Consider the following 27998-nt stretch of genomic DNA (forward strand, 5'->3'; position numbering starts at 1 on the left):
CGCTGCAGATTAGTCCCACTATGGTGATCTTACATATCGCCCCGAGGGTACCCTCTTACCTTGCTTCTGCATGTGTTTCTCTTGGTGGCCAAACGGTGCCTGTTGACGCACTGGCTGGGAACGGAGATGCCCACAACAACAGAAGTGGTAGACCAGGTTAAGAAGTATATGTACATGGATAGGCTTGAGATTTTACGTACCAAAGAGAAGTCATCCAAATCCTTTTTAAAAAAATGGAAAACCTTTATACTAGGGTTTCTAGATGATGATGAAATTGCCTCCTTGATGGACCCTTTTGCTTCCACCTCTTGGTATTTGGCTAGAGCGATCTCTGGCTCATTGGGGCGTTTACGTCTGCCATCTCTTGTAACTGAGGTTCTGTTTTGATTGCTTTGACTTCCTGCCTGGATGGGGGGGGTTTGATGGGAATTGTGTGGGGGGGAGGGGGGAGTTGGGGTGGGGGGTGTACTCAGATGCCTGGGTCTGACCTTTCGCTTTGTGTTTGGTCATGCTTTTTCGGCCCCTTTGTTGATGTTGTTTATGCGGGTTATGCCCCGTTGCATTTCTGTACAAAATGTTAAAATTAGTAAAGAGATGTGAAAAAAAAAAACGCCAAGTGGAAAAAGAATTTTGCGATTTCTCATTGATTTACAGCTAACATTTGGCCGCAGCGTTTTTTGGCCGAAAAAACGCCATGCGGCAGGATTGGTGGAATTCCAGCCTAATGCTGGTAATACACAGGACTGGTAAAAGATTTCAAACTGGGCTTACAGCCCTGGTTACCTAAGCAGAAAAGGGAATTGTTACATCAGCTACATATATTAAAGGCACTAAATACAGCATGTTATTTTCAGCGATGCCACAGTTAAGGAATTTTCATTTTCTTTACCAGCCATTGTGTGCCAAGTAAGATTCATTTTGACAGTTTTTGCGCTTATTCCTATATTTTATAGGCATAGGTTATATACAATGTACAAAATAATATAAAATGATAGAAAACTATTTATTTTTTATTTTTTTATTTTAACTTGTAAATTGTTAATTAAAAAGCAGTGTTTGCTATTAAAAATATAATACATTTCCAGTTTTGCATCTCTCTTCCACAACATTACCACATTTTTAGTTGATAATAAGTCTCCAGAAGGACTTTTTCGGCACAGGTTTTGGTAATTAACATTAGTCTTTTGAAATATTTACAATATATTACAATCAACCAACAAAGGAATTTTTCAATCTCATGACGCCACATAAAAATCAGTAGGTTCTACATAATTTCAGTGTTTTATGAAACTATACACACAATACTGCAGAATAATTTATACATGTATTAAAAAAATTTAAAAAAAGGATACTTGGTTTAAAAAAAAAAAAAAAAAAAGTGTGATGTAACTATTTGACAGACTTAATAGGTGGGCATGAGTGGGAAGTAATATCATTATGTTTGTGAACAGCCTCATCCAAGTCCAGGGTCTCTTGGTGAACCTTGATGGTCATGCAGCCATGGTAGAATGCAGTGACTGGTGTGCGAGTGACTTCCACATCTATACAAAATGCAAAAAATAAAAATAAAAAATCACAAATACAACAAGAAAAAGCCTGATATCTACTACTGATCTACTAGCATCCAAATTGTGAAGTCAGTCTTAAAAGTTACTATGGTACTGATGCAGACAAAGTTTTTTTTCCAGATTACATTCATATTTACCTGGCAACCCTCCTATATAAGTCTTCACTCCCTGTTGCATGTGGTCATTTAAGGTGAAAAGAATGTTCTTTAGTTCTGATTCAAACAATTCTACTTCTCCAAGGGTCCCATCAAAGGAAAGCTGTATGTGATTTTTGCTGGCAGATATCTCCACTGAGTGCTCTTTATCACAGACATTTACTTCTAGCCGACACACCACAGTGTTTTTCACAGACAAGATGATGAACTGCATGTAAAGAGAGAAGTTTCAGAAAATGTTGAGAAAGTGTTCTCAGCAACACCTCAGCTTATCAATATTTTTTTATTGTAACAAATAGGTCATTCTACATGAAAGTAAACATAAAAAAAACAAACTCATAAATGGTTAACAATTCTGTGTCCAGCAGAACAGACTTCTTACCTTGTTAAAATTGTGAACAACCAATTGCAAATGAAGAGCCATTACCATTTATTTCTAAGGAAACAAAACATCTGGACTAAGAATCTGCCACAGAAGACGGTGCCTGGCAGTACAACTGGACTGGTCTAGGGTGCATTGCACAATAGTTTGTTTTACAAAAGCAAGCTTGAGAAAACAGGCTTATTTTACAGTCACTTGCTGATTTAAAACTCGGTTCAAGTTATTGCATTTCCTGTTTTGTAGTATATTTTTCTTTGGGTGCATAAGGACCCAATATCCTATTTACTTAAAGGTAATAATTTTATTAATACTGATATCTCTCTTTCTATTCAATCATATATATATCAATTTCAATCTCAAAGTGAAACATAACTGTAATAAAATATGAAATAAACTATGGTGAATGTAACTTACTCTTTTCTGTAATAATAATAATATATATGTACACGAGTGAAGTCAGGCCCCTATATGCTTACTTCAGCAGACCGTGACAAAGTTAAATGGGTACTGTCAACAAACTTTTTTTTTTGATATGTTGTAGTACTTATGTACTACAACATATCTCTAATATAAATCTATAAAAAAAAATTTTCATTAAAATAGTTTATTTTAATGTTGAAAACCGGCCACTAGGGGTCTCCCTCCTAGTGGCCGGCTGCAGGCTGGCGTAACATCACGCATGAATTCGGACCGATGCCGGCCGGGCATCGGTCCTAATTCATTTAGCCTGCGTCAATCAGACAGGGGGGAGCGAGCACTGAGAGCGCATTGGCTCCCTGGCTTCACACACCGGCCCTGCCTTCCGGCATCTACACGCCGCCACCACTGTTGCTCTGCACTCAGGTATGGCTGGGGGGGGAGCGGGGTTCGGGGTAGCGATGCGGCAACTGTTGATTTCAAGGGGGGGTTCGGGGTAGCACTGCGGCAACTATTGATTTTGGGGTTCTGGGTAGCTGCAGCGCTAACAAAGTTATTGTTTTCAGCACAGGGTGCCTCCAGTTGTTTCACCACTACAACTCCCAGCATGCCCTGACAGCCAGTAGATGTCAGGGCAAGCTGGTAGTTGTAGCGGTGACACAGCTGGAGGCACCCTGTATAGTGAACTAAGGTCGGAAGTCCCCTCCACCAGGCATCAGTGACGTTGTGCCTGCTGGGGAAGACTGCCTGGTAGTGAGCACACTACCAGGCAGACATAAAAGCATTTTTAATATAGTAAAAAAAAAAAAAAATGTAAAGGCAGGGAGGGGGTTAGGGATAGATGGGCAATAGGCAGGGACAGAAAAAAAAAAAAAAAAAAAGGATGGTGGGAGCAACTCTTTAAGGTCTATCTTTGTAGAGTAAAATGACAGTTATACCTATATTGATTTAAAATAACTAATTTATATAAGCAGTTCTTACCTGCCGTTTCACTTTTGTAGTAGAATGATAATCAACAAGTGCAAGTGACAGAGGAACTTCCTTATCTTCTGACACAAGAGCAAAGAGCACGCCGGTATCTGTTGCTGGATTTATCTCTGCACTGACCTCTATACTCCAGTTTGACTCATATTGCTCTTCATTAGATAAAAGCACTACAAGAAGTCAGAAAATTGTTACAAGAGTCTGATACATAAACATTTTCCATTCTCAGCACTCCCACAGAGAATGTACTGATGCATTCTCATCTGGCACAGCTATTGGCAAAACCAATTTGCAGCAAGCCAAAGACAGCCAAACCAGCTGCTTTATACAGTATGTGTAACGCCAGACCAGGCCATATGAGGTCCTCATTCTTAACATAGTTACAGGCCCCACCTCTGCATCTCTCAGACATTTATGGCATATCCTGAGATTGGAATACCCCTTTAAGTCCTTGTGCCTAGTAAGGCTCAAAGTATATTTCCCATACACAAATAAGGGCCGGATAAGCATATAGACAATCAACCTATTAGTGCGTTTTCTGTATCTGGAAGAAAATCTATGTAAACACTGGGAGGAAATGCAAACTCCATTTAGATGTTACATTGATTGATTTTAAACTTCAAACTGCACATACAAATTTGATGTCTGTAGGTTCAAATATTGTATATGAGGGTAGCCATGGATGTTGGATTTCAACAATCCCGATTTCTTCTTGTTCTGTTAGAAGCTTGTAGTCAGAAGTATTTGCCACCTGCCTGCCTTTGCTGAATGTGTAGGTTTAAAGGGGTACTCCGGTGGAAAACTTTTTTTTTTGTTTTTTAATCAACTGGTGCCAGAAAGTTAAACAGATTTGTAAATTACTTCTATTAAAAAAAATCAATCCTTCCAGTACTTATTAGCTGCTGAATACTACAGAGGAAATTATTTTCTTTTTGGAACACCTAGCTCTCTGCTGACATCACGAGCACAGTGCTCTCTGCTGACATCTCTGTCCATTTTAATAACTGTCCAGAGTAGGAGAAAATCCCCATAGAAAACATATGCTGCTCTGAACAGTTCCTAAAATGGGCAGAGATGTCAGCAGAGAGCACTGTGATCATGAAGTCAGCAGAGAGCACTGTGTTCCAAAAAGAAAAGAATTTCCTCTGTAGTTTTCAGCAGCTAATAAGTACTGGAAGGATTAAGATTTTTTTAAGCATAAGTAATTTACAAATCTGTTTAACTTTCTGGCACCAGCTGATTAAAAAAAAAAAAGTTTTCCACCGGAGTACCCCTTTAAGACTAGAATTCCACTGGGCCCGATCCACTTGACATATTTCATTTTGGTGGTTTTTTTTTTAATCCTTTGGGAGTCATTCAGCTCTTTTGGGCTCAGAGGCTAGTTTTCAAAAACGTCCTCAAATTCTGAGTATGGCCTTTTTTCTGGAAAATCTCAGCGTTTTCCTACAGTTAAAAAAAACGCCAAGAAAAACGTCATATGGGTTTTAACTTTGGCGTTTTTTTCAGGCAGGCTTTATTCTTTTTTTTGGACTTAAGCGATCCAAAAAAGTGATGGAGATACCTTTTTTTTGTTACATTTCGTAGGGTACCATTAAATTTTTTTTTTTTAAAGATACAGCAGTGATGGACAAAAATGGTATTTAACGAAATGTATATTTTTTAGAACAAAAATTTTACAAATTTTTAAACAGTGATCAATTTATGTGGGCAGGCAGAGAACTAAAAATCTAGCCGGCAATATAAAAAAAATGTAGAAAGGGGCAATTTAATTATAAAAATATATTAGATTTTTTATAATTAATTTTGTAAAACTGTTTATTAATGTATTTTAATTATGTGTTTAATAAATTGTGTGTGTGTGTGTGTGTGTGTTTTTAACTTTTTTTTCTTTATTTTTTAGGAAGTACTACTACTCCCAGCATGGAACAGACTCTTCCATGATGGGAGTAGTAGTACTTTACTAATACACAGATCGCAGCGGGTGTCACTTCAGACACCTGCTGCGATCGTCTGGCACAAGCTACAGAAGCCGGCGGCAAGCCGCACTTCTCTGCTCCACTGCCCGGCATTATACTGCGTTCTAAGTTCTCTTCACTTCACAGAATCATATTTCCCACTGAGAGCTGTGATTGGCAAGATGGCGTTGGCCACTCACAGCTCTCGGCGGCATATTCGAATCTGTGATGTGAAGATAACCTCACATCACAGCGGAGTATAGTGCCGGTTAGGGGACCAGACAACTTTTATAACTTATACCAGAGGATCGCAGCGAGTGTCAGGAGTGACATCCGCTGTGATCTGTCCTTAGCTGCAGGTACTACTACTCCTAACATGGAGCTGCTGGGAGCTGTATTCCCTGCATTAATAGACAGATCCATCTGTCTATTAGTACAGATACTACAGCTCCCAGCATGGCGCAGAGTGTGCTCCATGTTGGGAACAGTAGTACCTGCAGTAAGGGACAGATCACAGCGAGTGTCACGCCTGACACCTGTTGCGATCGTCCTGATGTGAATTTCGGGACTCAGCTGTGCTCATGGCTACAGAGCCGGGAGAACAGCTGATGCTGAGCAGTAGATCTACGTTGTAGATCTACTGCCCAGCAAGAACTTACAGTGAGCCTGCAATGTGTATACAGTATACACATTGCTGGCTCACATAACCCCTTGCTGAGCTGTGCCAGCCCAGCAAGGAAAGAGTTAACTTACACTGCTGGACAGTGTAGGTTAACCCTTTGGGCGGTATACACTATATACAGCTATCCATAAATAGTTGTATGTAGTGTATACAGAAGATGAAGAAGTCCCCTAACCTCCCTCCAGTCCCGGCTGGGTCCATATAGCTCCGCCCCTAGTGTTGATGTCATTAGGGGGTGGGGCTATAGAAGGGAGCCAGGCTGGTAAGGGTGTAAGGCTCTGTTCACATTGTCCGTTTTGCATAATGTGAACAGACCCTTCTGGCAGTGTTCATCCTGACAGGGATCCTCCAGCTGTTGCTAAACTACAACTCCCAGCATGCCCAGACAGCCAAAGGCGTCTGTTTGGGCATGCTGGGAGTTGTAGTTTCGCAAAAATTGGAGGCTCCCTGTTTGGGAAGAAATTGCAATAAGGGCACTCTCCCCAGCGGAGAGTGCCAAAAATGTCCTAAACAATTTTTTGTGTTTTTTTTTCCTTCTTGTTTCAGATCTGTGTATGCAGAGGATTACGGTGGATTCGAAGGACTACTGCAGATGAACTGGATTTTATTTTAATAAAATGGCTAACGAGGGCTGTGGGGGAGTGTTTATTTAAGTAAAATAATTTTTTCAATGTGTCCTGTTATTTTATTTTATTTTTTTTGAATTTTCAGGCTTAGTAGTGGAAGCTGTCTCATTGACGTAATCAGTTACTAAGCTGGGGCTTAGCGTTCGCCCCAAAAAACAGCTAGAGCTAACTCCCAATTATTACCCCGGTACCCACCACCATAGGGGTTTCGGGAAGAGCCGGTATGAACAGGCCCGGAGCTTCAAAAATGGCGCTCCTGGGCCTAGTCGGTAACAGGCTGGTATTATTTAGGCTGGGGAGGGCCAGTAACAATGGTCCTAGCCCACCTTTGTAACGTCAGGCTGTTGCTGCTTGGTTGGTGTCTGGCTGTGATTAAAAATACAGGGAACCCTATGTGTTATTTTTTTCATGAATACATTTTAAAAAATGCATATAAGCACAATACTAGCCAAGCAGCAACAGCCTGAGGTTACCAGGGTGGGCTAGGACCATTGTTTTTGACCCTCCCTAGCTTAAATAACGCCAACCTGTTACCGCCTAGGCCCCAGAGCGCCGTTTTTGACGCTCCAGGCCTGTTAGTACCAGCTCTTCCCCGCACCCCTGTGGTGGTGGGTACCGGGGTAATAATTTGGGGTTAGCGCTGGCTGTTTTTGGATTCACTGCTTAGTAATTGAATCCGTTAATATGATGGCTTCCACTACTTAGTCTGAAAATTCAATTTAAAAAAATGGCAGAAACTGCCAAAATGCAGGAAAGAGATGTGGCAGTTTTTCCTGGCATTTTTGCTGGTGGGAAAAAACCTCAGTGGAATCCTAGACTAATAGGGAGGAGAGGGCGATGTTTGTTGAGTGCTAGCCATGGACTGATGTCAAGCCTCCAAATATCAGTTGGTTATTTATTAGTACTAAACCAGAATGAAAAATGGTTGAGCAAACATTTTCTTAGGGTGCATTCACACAAATCAGATTGTCCAGGGTTTAAGTTGCGGTCTTCAACTGCGGATTTTATAAGGCAACTCTTATTTATTTTATTATTGGCATGTCAATAAAGTGATTGCATTGTAAAATTTGCAACTGCAGATTTTACAACTGCAGAACTGGTGTGTGTTAATGTACCCTAAATAGACAGTAAAGACACAAGAGATCAAATAGACAACTATATCGTTTTTAAGGATGTTGTCCAGGATTAGTAAAGAATGGCAGTTTTCTTCCCGAGAACAGTACCAAATCTATGCTTGGGTTTGTCTGGTATTGCAGTTCAGCTACATACATTTGAATGGGACCGAGACACATTAACAGGCATAGGTAGAAGGAGATCCAAGAAAGGGAGATGAATCGTGCTGCCACAAGAAGTATGTATAGGTAAATTTCACATCAGTATCAGCTTCACTTAAGGCATCATAATTATATATCAGATCAAAAGCACACACATACATACATATATATATATATATATATATATATATATATATATATATATATATATACACACACACACACACGAAAATTACACATAAATGATACTCAAAACAATAAAATGTGAGCATATATAGCGATGTTCTAAAAATCTGTTTTTTCAATAACATCAATCAGACCTGCCGGGGATAATGTGTTGAGATTAAATATACAGAAAGATTCCCTATTTATTAATCTTTGGAATCTGTTAGGGGTTTCTTTTGGGATTGTTTCGATCACTATTACAGACAAACCTTCAGTCACCCCATCGTGCATCAAAGCAATATGCCGGGACACGCTATGCTGCATAAATTTCGCATGGATATTAAATCTATGTTTATTCATGTGTGCCCTCAACGTTTGAATCGTGCGGCCAATATATTGCAGGCCACAGGTACATGTTAATAGATAGACCAAATAGGTAGAAGAACAATTGTTAACTTCTCTCATGGCTAAAGATTCACCCGTAGAGAAGGATATCACCTTTCTCTATTTGCACTGAGGAACCCACTTACAACACAAACATCTAGAAACATTACATTTAAAAGGTTCCTACTTTTTCCATATTCACCACAGCATTTTTTTTAAATCTTTTGTTCTTTTTCTATTTTGAGACGACTGGGCGAAAGGTAATTCCGCAAACTCTTTGCCTTCCGATATGTCATTGCTGGTGCTTTCAGGAGCTGCTGTTTTAAAATCGGATCTTGCATTAATATAGGCCAATGAATTTTCAAGGTTTTTAGAATCAGGAAAGTGAAGCTATTAAAATTGGTACCAAAATTATTCTCTTTTATTTTTGGGACTGACAAGTCTCCTTGTTCGATAATGTTAGTTTTTTTTAAAAGCAGACTCCAAGATTTTTTTAGGGTAGCCCTTTTCTCTAAAACGTGTATACAATAATTTAGATTGTGTTTTAAAATCCGCATCCAGGGTACAGTTATTTTTGATCCTTTGATACTGTCCAAAGGGTATACTCCTGACCCACTTTGGAAAATGACAGCTATCGTAATTTAAAAAACTATTCACAACAACTTTTTTTTTAAACGGGTCCTTGTTTTAATAGTGTTGTTCAGATCCTTGAAAATTTCAAGATCTAAAATCACTATGGAGGTATCAGAATAATTTAACGTAAAATTAAGGCCCCATTCATTAAAATTACGTTGCTGGACAAATTCAATGGCCTCCAATTCAGATCCCCCCCCCCCCCATAAAATAAACAGGTCATCAATAAATCTCTTGTAAAAAATATACGTGGATGCGTGACATGCAAGGACTCGAATCGGCCCATAAACAGATTTGCATAACTGGGCACGAAACGAGTACCCATCACGCATCCACGTACTTGACAATATATATGCTCATGAAAAGAAATAGCATTGCATATAAAGTGACACTGTGCGCTACTCATATCGGGATCACTATGTAAAAAATGCTTCACAGCTTCCACGCCCCGGGACTTGGGGATATTGGAATAAAGTGCACTCACATCAAGGGTCAAAAAAGAAAAATGACCACCAAGTTGGATCTTTTGTAGTTCAGTAATAAGATGTGTTGAATCTCTTAGGTAGGAAGAAAGATTGTGAACGTAGCTGTGCAGGAAAAGATCAACATAATGTGAAAGGTTACAGCTTATTGCACCTATCCCCGAGATAATTGGCCGCCCGGGTGTTTTTTTCCAATTTTTGTGTATTTTGGGCAAATAATAAAAACTTGGCAACTGATGGGTTTTTACTTATAAAAAATCCAACTCACTTTTATTTAAAAAAAACTAAAGAAGGGAGGTGGGGGATGGGCATTACAACACGTGTGTATAGCAATCTTCCAAAGCAATGTGTAAGGAGGATCACGGTGAAAAACACTGCTATGGGGTGCAAGACACTAGCAGAACGGGCAATTCTGCAAAAAAAAGAAAGAAAAGAAATATGTCTGCACTCACCATAAATTGCAAATGAAAGTTCAGGCTTTAATGTGGCAAAGTCATATAGAACATGGAAAAAATTCACCCGGGGTGCAGGGAGGGAAGGTAGCTGCCAGCCGGCAGTAGGAGCGTATCAGAAGAACGACAGAGCGGTTTTGCCACTATCAATAGCTCCTTTTAATAATTCACTATACTCCTCTAAATATAGTCCTGATGGATCCTGGTCAAGACTTCCATAATACTCATCATCTGCGAGAATTTGCATTGCTTCCTCGATATAGTCCTTTTGGTCTAAAAGAACAGTGCAATCCCCCCCCCCCCTTATCAGCGGGGCGTATTACAATAGAGTCGTTATTTTTGAGGGTCTTTAATCCTTTACACTCCTCGTGTGATGTTATCCTGCTGAGGTGTGATCTGCAAATCACGTAACCTTCTAAAATTCTCTACGGGTGAATCTTTAGCCATGAGAGAAGTTAACAATTGTTCTTCTACCTATTTGGTCTATCTATTAACATGTACCTGTGGCCTGCAATATATTGGCCGCACGATTCAAACGTTGAGGGCACACATGAATAAACATAGATTTAATATTCATGCGAAATTTATGCAGCATAGCGTGTCCCGGCATATTGCTTTGATGCACGATGGGGTGACTGAAGGTTTGTCTGTAATAGTGATCGAAACAATCCCAAAAGAAGCCCCTAACAGATTCCAAAGATTGATAAATAGGGAATCTTTCTGGATATTTAATCTCAACACATTATCCCCGGAAGGTCTGAATGATGTTATAAAAAAAAAAAAAAAGATTTTTAGAACATTGCTATATATGCTCACATTTTGTAGTGTTTTGAGTATCATTATGTGTAATTTTCATTATATATATATATATATATATATATATATATATATATATATATTACACACACACACACACACACACACAGTGGTCCCTCAACATATGATGGTAATTGGTTCCGGGAGGACCATTGTATGTTGAAACCATCATATATTGAGTACATATGTCTATGGAAAACTGGTAATTGGTTCCTGAGTCGTGATCTAAAGTTTTATTGGTACCATTTTTGTTTTGATCGGACTTTTTGATCACTTTTTATGAATTTTTTTTATGGTATAAAAAGTGACCAAAAATACGCTATTTTGGACTTTGGAATTTTTTTGCATGTACGCCATTGACCGTGCAGTTTAATTAATGATATATTTTTATAGGTCGGATATTTACGCACGCGACGATATTGCATATGTTTATTATGTTTATATATTTTTTATATGGAATTTGGGAAAAGGGGGGTGATTTAAACTTTTAATAAGGAAGGGGTTAATGTGTGTTTTTAAACTTTTTTCTTTTTACACTTTTAGGAGGAATCATTGGGTTCCTCATACAAATCAATATGGTTGCATAGAACCATATTGATCTGTGCTCTATTGATAAAGCCTGGCCCTGCAAGGCTTTATCATTCAGAGCACAGCAGCCAGCATGGAAGCAGAGGTAAGCCCTCCGGCTACCTCCACAGTGGATCGACCCCCGGAATCGCGCTTCGCGGGGGGGGCGGCGGCGATCCACCCCACTGGACCACCAGGGAGCGTTCAAAGCTTCTTTTAGATGCCGCTGTCAGCTTTGACAGCGGCGATCTAAAGGGTTAATAGCCACCCGCGGTGATCGCCGCATGTTGACTATTAACGCCGGCCCCCAGCTACAGGAATCAGCTGGGGGCTGGCCGGTATGGTGCGGGCTCCAGTCGGGAGCCCGCGCCATACCCTGTTAACGGCACATGGACGTGTATACACGTCCATGGTCGTTAACAGGTTCAGAGGTTAATGTGCATGGGGGTTAATGCGCCGGGGAGAGGACTCACCACTCGTCCCGCAGCAGTCACTGAGTGAATCTCAGTGTGACGCGGCAATGTCATGTGACGATGTAACGTCACATGACATACCCGGGAGATTTGAAGCTCCGCACCTCTGCAATCGAAACAGCCCGGCGCGGCAGCAGCTGCAGCAACCAGCGCCGCCGGAGAACCATTCATTTTCATGATGGCCCGACAAAAAGTATCGTATGTCGATACTGCTTTCAAGATACGATGGCCTCTGAGAGGCCATCGTATGTTGAAAATAACGTATGTCGAGGCCATCATATCTTGAGGGGTTACTGTATATGTTTTTGATCTGATATATAGTTAAGTGAAGTTGATACTGATGTGAAGGTGCACTGGATTTTGTGTAATGTGTAACCACGCCTCACGAAAAAGCCAGAGCGGCTTTGAAACTGGTTGCGTGGATCCTTTGTGTGCAATAAATCTACCTATACATACTTCTTGTGGCAGCGCGATTCATCTCCCTTTCTTGGATCTCCTTCTACCTATATTTGTGCCTGGACGCTGGGAGCTGCAATTACAGGATTCCGGATCAAGCGCTTTAAGTGTTGTGCCTCCATTCGCACAACTCGCACAGGTGAGTGCTTTTTGATTGGGCTCTCCACTATCTCATCCATCAGGTTCCATCCAGGGGTGCGCACCCGGTTCTCTTTTGTAAGTTAACAGGCATGGCACTTTTTGTGAAAAAATGCAAGCATGTTTTTATAAACCTGGACAGCCCCTAGAGACCACTGTGATCATAAATATCCATATTATGCTATTTATTTTTCCTCACTTACTATAATCAATGAAGAAAATGGCATATCCTCTGCCTGGGTAAAAAGATCCTCTACCAGCAACCATAAAGCACTGCATCTTCTCTGTCCTTTGCACAGTCTCCTGTATAGATGTGTCTTCTCCATTTAGCCAGTTCCAACTCCTCATACAGCCATCCATACGAGGGTTCATCTGAGAGCAGACATAAATTAACATATTTCAAGGTGTAAACAATAATGTCAGAGCTTTTTATTTGTACTCATTAGGGAGAGACTTACTGGCTGAATCAGGTCGCTACTTTTAAAGGGAATTCCTCCTACTGTTAAATTTAACTGGTACAACCCTTTGTCAAATGTAAAAAGATCACCAGCCACTGCTATTTTCATGACTGCATCTTTATTGACTTTTATCACCAAATTTCGATCAAGTTCTTCAACAGAAATCTGCATACGAAAAAGTACACATTTAAAGCAACATGTTAATGGTTTTTGCACAATTACATGCTAATTGTTCACAAGTTACATTTGGTTGTCAACCACCAGATTGCACCATAAAATTCAAGTAATCACCCAATACCATTATCAGTTACAGAGCTGCACAGAAATTTGCATCACTCCCATTTGTTCCTGTCCCAGGGCTGTGTCAACTCAGCACTGACTGGGTTTTATTCAGCACTTTTATTGTGAATCCACACTATTCAGACAGGAGGGGTGCCATTCTGGCGATCAGGGGGTTTTAAGGTTGCACCTCTTTGATTAAAAACTTATGTCTGGTCCTGTGGATAAGTATACAGTACATTGTGGCAATGCCTGATTAAGTGTACTTAAAAATAGAGGAGGGAGGAGGAAGGAGGAGGAAGGAGGAGGAAGGAGGAGGAAGGAGGAGGAAGGAGGAGGAAGGAGGAGGAAGGAGGAGGAAGGAGGAGGAAGAGGAAGGAGGGAGGAGGGGGAGGGAGGATGAAGATGATTAGGAGGGAGGAGGAGGATGAAGGAGGAGGGAGGAAGAAGGAGGAGGGGGGAAGAAGGAGGAAGGAGGGAGGGAGGAGGAAGAAGAAAAAGAAGTAAGAAGGAGGAAGAAGAAAAAAGAAGAAGAAAGGAGGAAGTAGTATCTGGCAGTCTGGTTATCATAAAAATTCCGTACAATACAGTGTATGCATTATTTATGGTGATCAGTAAATGGTGCAAAAATAAATAAATAAATAAATAAAAAACATGGTGCAGTTTTCTTTTGGTGGCCACTTACAAAATAAAACTACAGATTACAAAGCCAAACCTCCAGAAAACTAGATCTCATACTGATGGTTGTGAATATAAAAAACATGTTTTAGCTCTCTACAAAACCCAGATTTATCAATACGTCAATACAATTTTCCACCTACAGACTCATATATGCGCTTGTTTTTTTGTGCCACCGATTTTACTTTGTAATGACAGTAATCATTTTACCACAAAATCTATCATTTTGCAACTTTTGGGGGCTTCTGTTTCTACGCAGTGCACTTTTCCGTAAAATGGCACATTATCAAAATTTTGTAGGTTCATACGATTAAAATGATAAAATGTATAGGTTTTGTTTTATTTTACTACTTAAAAAAAAAGTGTGCTTCAAAATGGTCTTCTGACCTCTATAACTTTTTTTTCCTGTATAATAGGATGTATGAGAGCTCAAAATCTGCAGTTTTTATCACTAACATTTTTGTTATGGGGCTTTTTTGATCAGTTTTGATATATGAAGTGACCAAAAATACGTAATTCGCCATTGATCATGCAGTTAATTGTTATATTTTAATAGTTCGGATATTTAAACATGTGATGAACACCACATATATTTAAAAAATAGAAATCAATATCACTATTAAGTGCTATGCATGCACAACACTTAAAGGGGTACTCCGGTGGAAAACTTTTTTTTTTTTTAAACCAACTGGTGCCAGTTAAACATTTGTAAATTTACAAGTTAAACCTTTGTAAATTACTTCTATTAAAAAATCTTAATCCTTCCAGTACTTCTTAGCTGCTGAACACTACAGAGGAAATTATTTTCTTTTTGGAACAGAGCTCTCGGCTGAATCACGAGCACAGTGCTCTCTGCTGACATCTCTGTCCATTTTAGGAACTGGCCAGAGCAGCATGGACAGTTCTTAAAGGGGTACTCCGGTGACAACCTTTTTTCTTTTAAATCAACTGGTGGCAGAAAGTTAAACATATTTGTAAATTACTTCTATTAAAAAATCTTAATCCTTCCAGTACTTATTAGCTGCTGAATGCTACAGACGAAATTCCTTTCTTTTTGGAACACTGATGACATCACAAGCACAGTGCTCTGTGCTGACATCTCGGTCCATTTTAGCAACCATGCATAGCAGATATATGCTAAGGGCAGCATGGTGGCTCAGTGGATAGCACTGCTGCCTTGCAGTGCTGGGGACTTGGGTTCAAATCCCACTAAGGACAACAATAAATAAAGTGTTATTATTATTATAATAACGTCAGCAGAGAGAACTGTGCTTGTGATGTCATCAGAGAGCATTCCAAAAAGAAAAGAATTTCCTCTGTAGTATTCAGCAGCTAATAAGTACAGGAAGGATTAAGATTTTTTAATTGAAGTCATTTACAAATATGTTTAACTTTCTGCCACCAGTTGATTTAAAATAAAAAAGGTTTTCACCGGAATACCCCTTTAAAATGGACAGAGATGTCAGCAGAGAGCTCTGTGTTGCAAAAAGAAAAGAATTTCCTCTGTAGTATTCAGCAGATAATAAGTATTGGAAGGATTAATATTTTTTTTAACAGAAATAATTTACAAATCTGTTTAACTTTCTGGCACCAGTTGATTTAAATAAAAATAAAGTTTTCCACCGGAGTACCCCTTTAACAACAATAGCAATGATGCTAATTTAAAAAGTCCAAAAATAGTAAACAAAAGTCTTAAACGTGAAAAAGCCCCCAATAAAAATGTAATCATCCACTTTTCTCATTTTACCAATAAAAGAAATGTAAAAAAAAATTTTTATGAAGAAAGCTATTTAGTAGTGCTGGATGCGTAAATGTTAAATGTTAATGATCCCGTACGATGAATAGCATAAACTTTTTTTTTAAATGTTGATTTTTGGTCACAAAAAAGGAATAAAAAGTTGTCAAAAAGTCACAAACACAAAAGTAAGATAAAAAACTACAGATCACAGTGCAAAGAAAATAAGCCCTTATACAACCCCGAATACGGAAAAATAAGAAAGTTATAGGGCAATATTACAGATGTAGTGTGGGTGATGTTTAGGGTATTCCCAGCAAGGAATCGCCCCTTAGTCCGACTAGGGCACGTAGTGCTTCACTGGACATACAGTACACAATAGGTGTAAATCATCGGTGTCAGACATGCGGCCCACAATGAATATTTTTGCGCCCCCCAGAGCAGAGCTGGTGCTTGCCCTGCAGTGGCGGATCCCCCCATCACTATTAAGGACATCCCTGTGTCCCGAAAGATGTTTTTGGGACACAGGGATACCCCCGTTAACTCTCAGCGGCCCCGCGTTGTTTAAAAACTGGCGTCCCATGCGTGCGCCCATAGCAACAGAGGCGCGGAGGAGCGGAACATAGAGGTGGAAGACGCGCGCTGCCCAGCAATGTAAGTGACCAGCAGCACGTCAGCGTCGGTGCTCAGACCACCGCTCCTCCGGCCCCACTGAAGTGGGGCAGTACACAGGCATACAGCCTCCAGCCATACACTGTATATGGCTGGAGGCTGTATGTCTGTAGGGGAACATACTGCACCTAATGTGGGGGAACTATACTGCACCTAATGTGGGGGAACTATACTGCACCTAATGTGGGGGAACTACAACATCATTTGGGGGGACTATACTGCACCTAATGTGCGGGGAACTATACTGCACCTAATGTGCGGGGAACTATACGGCACCTAATGTGGGAGAACTATACTGCACCTAATGTGGGGGAACAATACTGCACCTAATGTGGGGGGGGGGGAGAACTATACTGCACCTAATGTGGGGGGGGGGGAAACAATACTGCACCTAATGTGGGGGGAACTATACTGCACCTAATGTGGGGGGAACAATACTGCACCTAATGTGGGGAACTATACTGCACCTAATGTGGGGAACTATACCGCCCCTAATGTGGGGAACTATACCGCCCCTAATGTGGGGAACTATACCGCCCCTAATGTGGGGAACTATACCGCCCCTAATGTGGGGAACTATACCGCCCCTAATGTGGGGAACTATACTGCCCCTAATGTGGGGAACTATACTGCCCCTAATGTGGGGAACTATACTGCACCTAATGTGGGGAACTATACTGCACCTAATGTGGGGAACTATACTGCACCTAATGTGGGGAACTATACTGCACCTAATGTGGGGAACTATACTGCACCTAATGTGGGGGAAACTATACTGCACCTAATGTGGGGGAAACTATACTGCACCTAATGTGGGGGAAACTATACTGCACCTAATGTGGGGGAAACTATACTGCACCTAATGTGGGGGAAACTATACTGCACCTAATGTGGGGGAAACTATACTGCACCTAATGTGTGGGGAACTGTACTGCACCTAATGTGCGGGGAACTGTACTGCACCTAATGTGCGGGGAACTGTACTGCACCTAATGTGCGGAGAATTGTACTGCACCTAATGTGGGGGAGCTGTACTGCACCTAATGTGGGGGAGCTATACTGCACCTAATGTGGGAGAGCTATACTGCACCTAATGTGGGGGAGCTATACTGCACCTAATGTGGGGGAGCTATACTGCACCTAATGTGGGGGAGCTATACTGCACCTAATGTGCGGGGAACTGTACTGCATCTAATGTGCGGGGAACTGTACTGCCAAACTAATGTGGGGGAACTGTACTGCCAACCCAATGTGGGGGAACTATACTGCACCTAATGTGGGGACCTCGTATTGACGTCCGCTCACGTCACGCTCCCAGAATTCAAGGGCCGGCGTTACTGCGTCCTTTTGTGGATGCGGCCCACATAAACTTAAACCTTGTTTTTTTGGCCGATGTTAGCCTTTGAGTTTGACATGCTTGGTGTAAATGATAGCAGTGATTTCTTTTATTCTTCACAGTACAGATAAACGATACACAGTACAGGTACATTATACACAGTACATGTACACTTCTCTGTGGGGAGATTCCCTGCTAGAAATACCCTAAACATTACCTATACTGCATCGCTACACATGGTACCGACAGCAAGCGGCACTCGGACAGTGCTGCCACATTGTGTTGTGCAACACTGAAAGTGGAGTGGCTCCTTAAGCTTATCTTTACCTATAATTACTTTTTTTTTCTACCATATTTCTTATACGGCAACAGTAAACATACTTTGTTTAAATAGTGTGCCTTATTTTGAAAACAGTACTAGGAAAGCGTGTAACCCTATGTATCATTTTAATAGTAAGATGTCGGTTTTACTGTAAAGTGCACTGCGGAAAAACGAAAATTGCAGGGGTTCTTTCAATTCCTGCTGTAAATAATACATTTTCTGGTTGTGCCACACATTTTATGGTAAAATGAAAGGTGTCATTACAAAGTGAAATTGTTCCCTCAAAAAAACAAGCCCCATATTGCCCTTTAGATGATAAAATAAGAGTTATGTCTCTTAGAAGGCGAGGAGGAAAAAAATCTAATTAAAACATTAATTGGCTGTGCCCTTCAAGGCCAAAATGGGCGGTGTCCTTAAGGGGTTAAGCTATACAGGAAAAATATGTGTACATTAAACTCATTGGAATAGATTAACCCCTTAAGGACTCAGCCCATTTGGGCCTTATGGACAATTTTATTTTTACGTTTTCGTTTTTTTCTACTCGCCTTCTAAAAATCATAACTCTTTTATATTTTCATCCACAGACTAGTATGAGGGTTTTTTTTTTGCGCAACCAGTTGTGCTTTGTAATGACATCACTCATTTTCCCATAAAATGTATGGCGCAACCAAAAAAAAATATACTATTTGTGTGAGGAAATTGATAAGAAAACCGCAATTTTGCAAATTTTGGATGGTTTTGTTTTCATGCTGAATATTTTATGGTAAAATAGACATGTTTTCTCTATTCTGTGGGTCAATACAATTAAAATGATACCCATGATAACCTACTTTTGTATTATTATACCGCTTAACCCCTTAAGGACGCAGGACGTACTCAAACGTCCCCTTTTCCGAGTCCTTAAGGATTCAGGACGTTTGAGTACGTCCTGTCAAATCCCGGCCCCCCGCCTCTAGCCGGAGGGGAGCCGGTGCCCGATGCCTGTTGAAATCGTTCAGCAGGCATCGGGGCATATCGCCCAGGGGGGTCATTATGCCCCCCATGTCGGCGATGGCCGCAGATCGCTGGACAATTCAGTCCAGCGATCTGCGGCAGATTCCGGGTCAATCGGGTCTCCAGTGACCCGGTGACCCGGAATTACTGGCTGTTCGGGGCCGTCTCCGACGGCCCCGAACAGCCAGAGCCTGCAGGGGTGAGGTGGCACTGGTGCCACCTCACGATCGCCCTGATTCGTCGGCCGGATTACCGGCCGACCAATCAGGGCGCCTGCTGCGGGTGTCACTCCCGCAACCCGCTCCGCCCCTCTTCCGGAGGACGTGAGCGGGTGCGGGACGTGCACCCCGGGTGCTGGGGACCCCGATCCCCGGCGTCAATGTTGGGATCGGGGCCCCAGGAGCGACGGCCGCGGCGGAGACGACGAGGGACTGACCTGTGCGGCAAGGATCGTTGGAGGTGAGTGACAGCCTCCTGCTGTTGCTTAGCAACAGCTCCCAGCATGCAAAAAGGGCATGCTGGGAGCTGTAGTTATGCAACAGCAGGAGGCAGACCACCACAACTCCCAGCATGCCCTTATGGGCATGCTGGGACTTGTAGTTTTGCAACAGCTGGAGGCACATTTTTTCTATGGAAAAGTGTACCTTCAGCTGTTGTGTAACTACAACTCCCAGCTTGCACCAACAGCTAAAGTGCATGCTGGGAGTTGTAGTAGTGCATCTGCTGGTTGCATAACTACAACTCCCAGCATGCCCGTTGGCTGTCGGTGACTGCTGGGAGTTGTAGTTTTGCAACAGCTGGCGGCACACTGAGTTATGTAGCAAACCAGTGTGTCTCCAGCTGTTGCATAACTACAGTCCCCAGCATCCCCAGCCAAAGTAGTATGCCTCCAGCTGTTGCATAACTACAAGACCCAGCATGCCCTTCCGCTGTCCGTACATGCTGGGGGTTGTAGCTTTTGCAACAGCTGAAGGCACACTGGTTGCAAAACACTGAGTTTGTTACCAAACTCTGTGTTTCACAACCAGTGTGCCTCCAGCTGTTGCAAAACTACAACTCCCAGCATGCACTGATAGACCGTACATGCTGGGAGTTGTAGTTTTGCAACAGCTGGATGTTCCCCCCCCAATGTGAATGTACAGGGTACACTCACATGGGCGGAGGATTACAGCAAGTATCCGGCTGCAAGTTTGAGCTGCGGCAAATTTTCTGTCGCAGCTCAAACTGCCAGCGAGAAACTACTGTGAACCCCCCGCCTATGCGACTGTACCCTAAAAACACTACACTAACACACAATAAAAAGTAAAAAACACTACGTATACACATACCCCTATACAACCCCCTCCCCTCCCCAATAAAAATTAAAAACGTCTGGTACGCCACTGTTTCCAAAACGGAGCCTCCAGCGGTTGCAAAACTACAACTCCCAGCATGCACTGATAGACCGTACATGCTGGGAGTTGTAGTTTTGCAACAGCTGGACGCTCCCCCCCAATGTGAACGTACAGGGTACACTCACATGGGCGGAGGATTACAGTAAGTATCCGGCTCCAAGTTTGAGCTGCGGCTCAAACTGCCAGCGTGAAACTACTGTGAACCCCCGCCCATGTGACTGTACCCTAAAAACACTACACTACACTAACACACAATAAAATAAAAAGTAAAAATCACTACAAATACACATACCCCTACACAGCCCCCCTCCCCAATAAAAATGAAAAACGTCTGGTACGCCACTGTTTCCAAAACTGAGCCTCCAGCTGTTGCAAAACAACTACTCCCAGTATTGCCAGATAGCCGTTGACTGTCCAGGCATGCTGGGAGTTTTACAACAGCTGGAGGCACCCTGTTTGGGAATCACTGGCGTAGAATACCCCTATATCCTCCCCTATGCAAGTCCCTAATTTAGGCCTCAAATGCGCATGGCGCTCTCACTTTGGAGCCCTGTCGTATTTCAAGGCAACAGTTTAGGGTCACATATGGGGTATCGCCGTACTCGGGAGAAATTGTGTTACAAATTTTGGGGGGGTATTTTCTGCTTTTACCCTTTTTAAAAATGTAAAATTTTTGGGAAAAGAGGCATTTTAGGTAAAAAAAAAATTTTTTTTTTTACATATGCAAAAGTCGTGAAACACCTGTGGGGTATTAAGGTTCACTTAACCCCTTGTTACGTTCCCCGAGGGGTCTAGTTTCCAAAATGGTATGCCATGTTTTTTTTTTTTTTGCTGTCCTGGCACCATAGGGGCTTCCTAAATGGGGCATGCCCCCAGAGCAAAATTTGCTTTCAAAAAGCCAAATGTGACTCCTTCTCTTCTGAGACCTGTAGTGCGCCAGCAGAGCACTTTTCACCCCCATATGGGGCGTTTTCTGAATCGGGAGAAATTGGGCTTCAAATTTTGGGGGGTATTTTCTGCTTTAACCCTTTGTAAAAATGTAAATTTTTGGGGAAACCAAGCATTTTAGGTAAATTTTTTTTTTTTTTACATATGCAAAAGTTGTGAAACCCCTGTGGTGTATTAAGGTTCACTTTACCCCTTTTTACGTTCCCCAAGGGGTCTAGTTTTGCAAAATGGTATGCCATCTGGGGTTTTTTGCTGTCCTGGCACCATAGGAGCTTCCTAAATGCGGCATGCCCCCAGAGCAAAATTTCCTTCAAAAAAGCCAAATGTGACTCCTTCTCTTCTGAGACCTGTAGTGCACCAGCAGAGCACTTTTCACCCCCATATGGGGTGTTTTCTGAATCGGGAGAAATTGGGCTTCAAATTTTGGGGGGTATTTTCTGCTATTACCCTTTTTAAAAATGTAAAACTTTTGGGAAACCAAGCATTTTAGGGAATTATTTTTTTTTTTTTACGTATGCAAAAGTTGTGAATCACCTGTGGGGTATTAAGGTTTACTTTACCCCTTGTTATGTTCCCCGAGGGGTCTAGTTTCCAAAATGGTATGCCATGTGTTTTTTTTTGCTGTTCTGGCACCATAGGGGCTTCCTAAATGTGACATGCCCCCCAAAAACCATTTGTCGCTCCTTCCCTTCTGAGCCCTCTACTGCGCCCGCCGAACAATTAACATAGACATATGAGGTATGTGCTTACTCGAGAGAAATTGGGTTTCAAATACAAGTAAAAATTTTCTCCTTTTTACCCCTTGCAAAAATAAAAAAATTGGTTCTACAAAAACATGCGAGTGTAAAAAATGAAGATTGTGAATTTTCTCCTTCACTTTGCTGCTATTCCTGTGAAACACCTAAAGGGTTAAAACGCTGACTGAATGTCATTTTGAATACTTTGGGGGGTGCAGTTTTTATAATGGGGTCATTTATGGGGTATTTCTAATATGAAGGCCCTTCAAATCCACTTCAAACCTGAACTGGTCCCTGAAAAAAAGCGAGTTTCAAATTTCTGTGAAAAATTGGAAAATTGCTGCGGAACTTTGAAGCCCTCTGGTGTCTTCCAAAAGTAAACACTTGTCAATTTTATGATGCAAACATAAAGTAGACATATTGTATATGTGAATAAAAAAAAAAATATTTTGAATATCCATTTTCTTTACAAGCAGAGAGCTTCAAAGTTAGAAAAATGCAAAATTTTCAAATTTTTCATCAAATTTTGGGATTTTTCACCAAGAAAGGATGCAAGTTACCACAAAATTTTACCACTAAGTTAAAGTAGAATATGTCACGAAAAAACTATCTCGGAATCAGATTGATAACTAAAAGCATTCCAGAGTTATAAATGTTTAAAGTGACAGTGGTCAGAATTGTAAAAAATGGCTGAGTCCTTAAGGTGAAAAAGGGCTCAGTCCTTAAGGGGTTAAAAAAAAAATCGCAAACTTTTTAACTAAATTTGTGCGTTTAAAATCCTTCTATTTTTCTGACCTATAACTTTTTCATTTTTCCGTATAAGCGGCAGTATGAGAGTTCATTTTTTGCGCTGTGATTTGTAATTTTGTTTGATACCACATTAACATATATAAAACTTTTAATACATTTTTTATAAATTTTTGGGGGAATAAAATGTTATAAAATTTATTGGAATTTTTCTTTTTTTACGGTCACGCCGTTCCCCGCATGGGATAATTAACATTATATTTTAATAGTTTGGATATTTACGTACGCGGCGATACCACATGTTTATTCAAATTTTTTTCTATTTATTTATTTTTACACTTTTTGGGGGTAAAATTGGGAAAAACTGAAAATTTACATTTTTATTGGGGGAGGGAGTTTTTCAAATTTTTTTTTACTTACATTTTTTAACTTTAATTTTTACACTTTAATAGTCCCCATAGGGGATTATTTATAGCAATCATTTGATTGCTAATACTGTTCAGTGCTATGCATACGGCATAGCACTGATCAGTGTTATCAGCTATCATCTGCTCTGGTCTGCTCGATCTCAGTCGAGAGCAGAAGATGCCGGGAGATAAACGGAGGCAGGTGAGGGGACCTCCATCCGCCATTACAGATGACGGGATCACCGCAGCAGCGCTGCGGGCAATCCATTCGTCCACATTAAATGCAGCACTTCCACAGATGCCGTGATCTGTATTGATCACGGCATCTGAGGGGTTAATGGCGGACATCCGCGCGATCGGGAATGTCGGCCATTACTGGCGGGTCCCTGGCTGCTATCAGCAGCCAGGACCTGCCGCGCATGACCCGAGCCTTGCGCCAATGCTCATGGTTATGTGTAGGACGTAAATGTACGTCCTGGTGCATAAAGTACCACCTCACCAGGACGTACATTTACGTCCTGCGTCGTTAAGGGGTTAATCATGAAATGTGCTGAGCAAAAGTTGACCAATTTCTCATAGCAACCAATCAGATTGCTGAATTTCATTTTTCAGAGGCATTTTGAAAAATGACAGAAGCGATCTGATTGGTTGCAATAGGCAACTGGTCGACTTCTCTCCAAAACTTTTAATGAATCTCCCCCATTGTGTACAAATGACATGGACACCACATACTTACATTCAATTTGTGAATAAGCAGTGCCAGGACTTGAAAGGGATCAGGGGCATGGGCATAGTACAGCATCAAGACAATTATTTTTTTCTTCCCCTCAGTTTGACCTTACTTTACATTTCAAAAAGTGTTATAATAAATTTTCAAGGCAGAGGCAGACACTATGATAAATCAGTACGTTCCAAAAAGTAAAGGCCTACCTAACTAATGAGATTAACATAACCAGGCCATGAGATATATTTTCATTAGTTTTTTACTTAGTGTTAACACCAGTTCTATTTTTGTTAGGTGAAAAAAGGGTTAATTGGGATTTGAAGTGAAGTGAACAGGATAGGATCATGGGTAGGAGGAAGGGGGAGGGAGTTACATGGATATAGTTGTATTTATTCGGAGAAGTATAATGTGAAGATCAGAGCTTGATATAGGGTAAACCCGAAATGCGTTGATCACTGTGATTTTATGGAACCCCCCTGTTGTATATTTTAAAGTTCGAAATAAAAGGTGGTTGTTTTATGGAATCGAGTGGGATATTTCACCCCACCTGGGGTTTACTTCGTATTGATATTTTCATGATACTTGTATTTGACAGATACTCACTGTTTGCCAAATACCATGGTTTAATATTGGTCCACTGCTTGTCACTCGTCCTATTCCATTATATTTAAGTTGCAGCTCAAGCCTCCCATTTCGCAGGGTTAGAACTATCCATGAGCTTTCCTGATGGCCACCAGCAAAGAAAAGGACACCTTCAGGATCAAACGTTCGAAAGTCGAATTCTGCCACAAGTCTAACAGCGCGCCAAAAAATGAGACAAAAAGTTTAAGGACTTTTTTCTGTCTATGAGAGAAAATACAACATACCATACTCCTAAAAAGTGAATTCAACCAGTAATAGCAGCAGGTAAAACCATTTTAGGAGGTCAAAAGGGAAGCAACAAATATATGACCTGTGGCCTTGGACACTTAAACGGATGGAGCACAGAAGGGATGAAAAAATAGAAAACAGCCTAATGAAACATGAAGGGTTGGGATAAGTTTTCAGAAATAAGAAGCAGATTTTTTACATTTCATATGTAAATGCTGATGGAAAGAACTGCAAGCCGCTATGCTGAATCTTGTAGTGCTGTTTAACTGCAAGAACATACGTGTTTGATGGCTAATTCATGGTTATAGATGGATTTTAAAAAATGTAATTATTTGTCCTTCATTGGATGCTGTTAGACTAGTATGGCTGAACACAGTCAGGTCACTCCTTTAAATAATGTATTAATGCAATTCTATATCAGAAACTGCCTACACATAATGAGTAAAGTGCTTATTTTACATGTGGAATTACAAATTAAAAACAATAGCAATTTTCCATTAAATGGTTATTGCCTATCTTTATACAAACAATCTGAGTAATGGATCAAGTTTAAAATACAGAAGAAACCTGTACAATATGGAGTGAGAAATCATAAGAACGACTAGTCATTATTCTCAGTGTTAGGAAACACTGTAGAGGAAGGCATTAAGATTGTTTCCATCACTAGGGCCAAAAAGTTAAAATTATACAGCCAAATTTAAGTCTGTTTTAAGTCAGAAAAGACTTGTGCCAAATTCTCCTTTCACTCTAATGGAGAAAACTTAAAATGTCAAGAAATGTTTTCAGAAAGAAAATCCAGTCCGGGCTAAAGGCCAGTTGTGTAAGAGCCAGAAAAAAGGGATAGTAGCCACAATGTAGTAATAGTGAAAATACACGATTAACACGTTTTATAGAAAAAATGACAACCGTTCAATGTAATCTCATTCCTGTTCAGAGTAGCTTCCTCACCTTGTCGGCTGCTTTCTTTTAAATCTAAGCTTGATGACCGGTGTCCCACTGAACATTCTGCCAAGGTACAAAGACTTTATGCTCTTCTCCATTGCAAAAGGAACACATGGCATTATGTCCTGGAGACAAAAAGGCAGAACAACAGTATAGTTACAAATACATCAGCAAGGCATTACAAACGTGATACAACTTAGAAGAGTACCTCACAAGTTCTCATATCATGTGATAATTTTACTCCTCCATGTCCATCGCAATGACATGAATAGCTTCCAGGTATATTAACACATGTCTGTTCGCAACGCTTCTCTTCACATTCATTTATATCTGTATTGGAGAAGAAAAGTTGCTATGTTTAACAGGCCAATTTAACTTGTAACTGTATATAGTTGGGAAATATTATTTGTTAAGTTAAATAATTCAGAATCAACTGAGGCAAACGCTTGAGAGTAGTTACTAGGGGTTCACTTTTCATAACAAGAATACAGTAGCAACGCTATTCTTGTTGTCAAAATGATGGAAGCATTGACAGAACCACAATGGACTTCAATATAAATCAATGAGTTCCACTGCTAACCAGCACAACATCATTGCTTCCATCAAGTCAGTGTAAAAACCCCCTCATAGGATATGTTGACACCTACAGGATCTGCTGCATATTTTGCATATCAACAGAACCTGCACAGCATAATAAACAGTATGAATAGGGCATAATTGTGCATAGGACATGGTAGTATATATAAAACTATTTAACCTATATATACACAGTAAATTGGCAGCACAGGCAAAAATGTAATGTATGGCATAATGAGAACAAAAGAAAGTGCATCTAAACAGATTGCTATCACTTCAAAAGTGTCAGTGCAAAAAAACAAATAAATACAGATACAATGTACAATACTGAATCCACCATATACACATAATAGGCTTAGTGCAGCAAGTAATGCAGGTGCCGGGATAGGACCACTCCAACACTCTTTTCGGCACATATGACCTTCATCCTGCCAAAACGTGCGTTGAAGTATTTTTTTTTAATTAATAGTGCCATTTAATATTCCTCCTGAAAATGTGCAAATAAATTTTCAATGCGGCATATCACTATACACTCAATGCACATACTGGACAACATCATGCTGCACAGAAACCAATCCAATATCAAGGGGACTAATTAAAGTAGTCTATTATTTTATTTTTTCAAATGTATGAATATATTGAAGAATGGCATCATCCAGAAAATAGCTGTAGCTCAAAAGATCCCTGTAGAATGACCTCTATAAAAGGTCATAGAGAATGTGCTGTGTCATCATTTATGCATGTGAATGGGACAAGTTCTGTCCATTGTTGTCTATATTCATAAGTCAGTGCAGTGAGTCATGTGCAACTTGTGACCTGCAACAAAAAATCCAATCCAGTGTCACCACAGTATCAGGCTTGGACTACATTGGAAATCTTCAGAGGCAATGCCACAATGCAACATTGTGATCTTCAGGTCAAGCAACCAATGTCTCTGTGTAGCTGCAGCCTTAATTGTATTTTTTTTTTTTTTTTTTTTTTTTTTTTTTTTTTTTTTTACATGAGCAACATATTTATGTGGGAATCTCAAACATCCAACTATTTGTAGCTCTTCCCAGATCATAAAAACCTCCCTGCTTACACATGTTAAATGGAAAACCTCTCTTAGTTTAGCACAAGTGTAATAAGTCAGAGTCTGTCTACCCACTAGGGAGGGATTAGCCTACTTACTGGGGGATCTACCAAGCAATTGGGGAAAGTGAGGATTGTGAGCATTCGGCAGGGAGGAGTCAAGGCTAGAAGATGGTATGGGCCAAATGGAAAATAAAGGGATAGGGAACAATTCCAAGATGACATCACCTCGGATTCAGTGCACTGTAATCAATTACACTGTCTGCCAAGTGCATGCATAAAGCTGGTATCTACCAGTTTCTGTGCACTGTATGGTGGTAATATTGATCTGTTTAGTTTATGTTCACTTACAGTATGGTTGTATTATTAAAGGAGTACTCTAGTGCAGAGTATTCCTGCTCCGTCCTGCCCGGGCTGCAAAATAAATGAAAATGAATCATCACTCACCTTCCTGGGTTCCCGCGGAGCATTACTCCAGCTGATCGGTCCTCAGGTCCATC

At 40.7% G+C, this 27998-nt stretch overlaps 1 protein-coding gene across 4 annotated transcripts in view; it reads right to left on the minus strand.

Moving 5' to 3' along the window:
• Positions 1-1001: 1001 nt before the first annotated feature.
• GAS6 (growth arrest specific 6) overlaps positions 1002-27998 on the minus strand; it is a 110861-nt gene continuing 83864 nt past the window's right edge. For all 4 annotated transcript variants that reach the window (XM_056555983.1, XM_056555981.1, XM_056555980.1 and 1 more), the window contains 8 exons: positions 26060-26181; positions 25858-25976; positions 24643-24832; positions 13068-13232; positions 12813-12981; positions 3504-3676; positions 1706-1931; positions 1002-1541 (listed from right to left, as the gene is read on the minus strand). In XM_056555983.1, the coding sequence (XP_056411958.1) occupies positions 1390-1541; positions 1706-1931; positions 3504-3676; positions 12813-12981; positions 13068-13232; positions 24643-24832; positions 25858-25976; positions 26060-26181 (1316 nt within the window). In that variant the 3' untranslated portion in view covers positions 1002-1389. The remainder of the gene's footprint in view (positions 1542-1705; positions 1932-3503; positions 3677-12812; positions 12982-13067; positions 13233-24642; positions 24833-25857; positions 25977-26059; positions 26182-27998) is intronic.

Source organism: Hyla sarda, chromosome 2 (genome assembly GCF_029499605.1).
Source record: "Hyla sarda isolate aHylSar1 chromosome 2, aHylSar1.hap1, whole genome shotgun sequence".
Classification (NCBI taxonomy): domain Eukaryota; kingdom Metazoa; phylum Chordata; class Amphibia; order Anura; family Hylidae; genus Hyla; species Hyla sarda.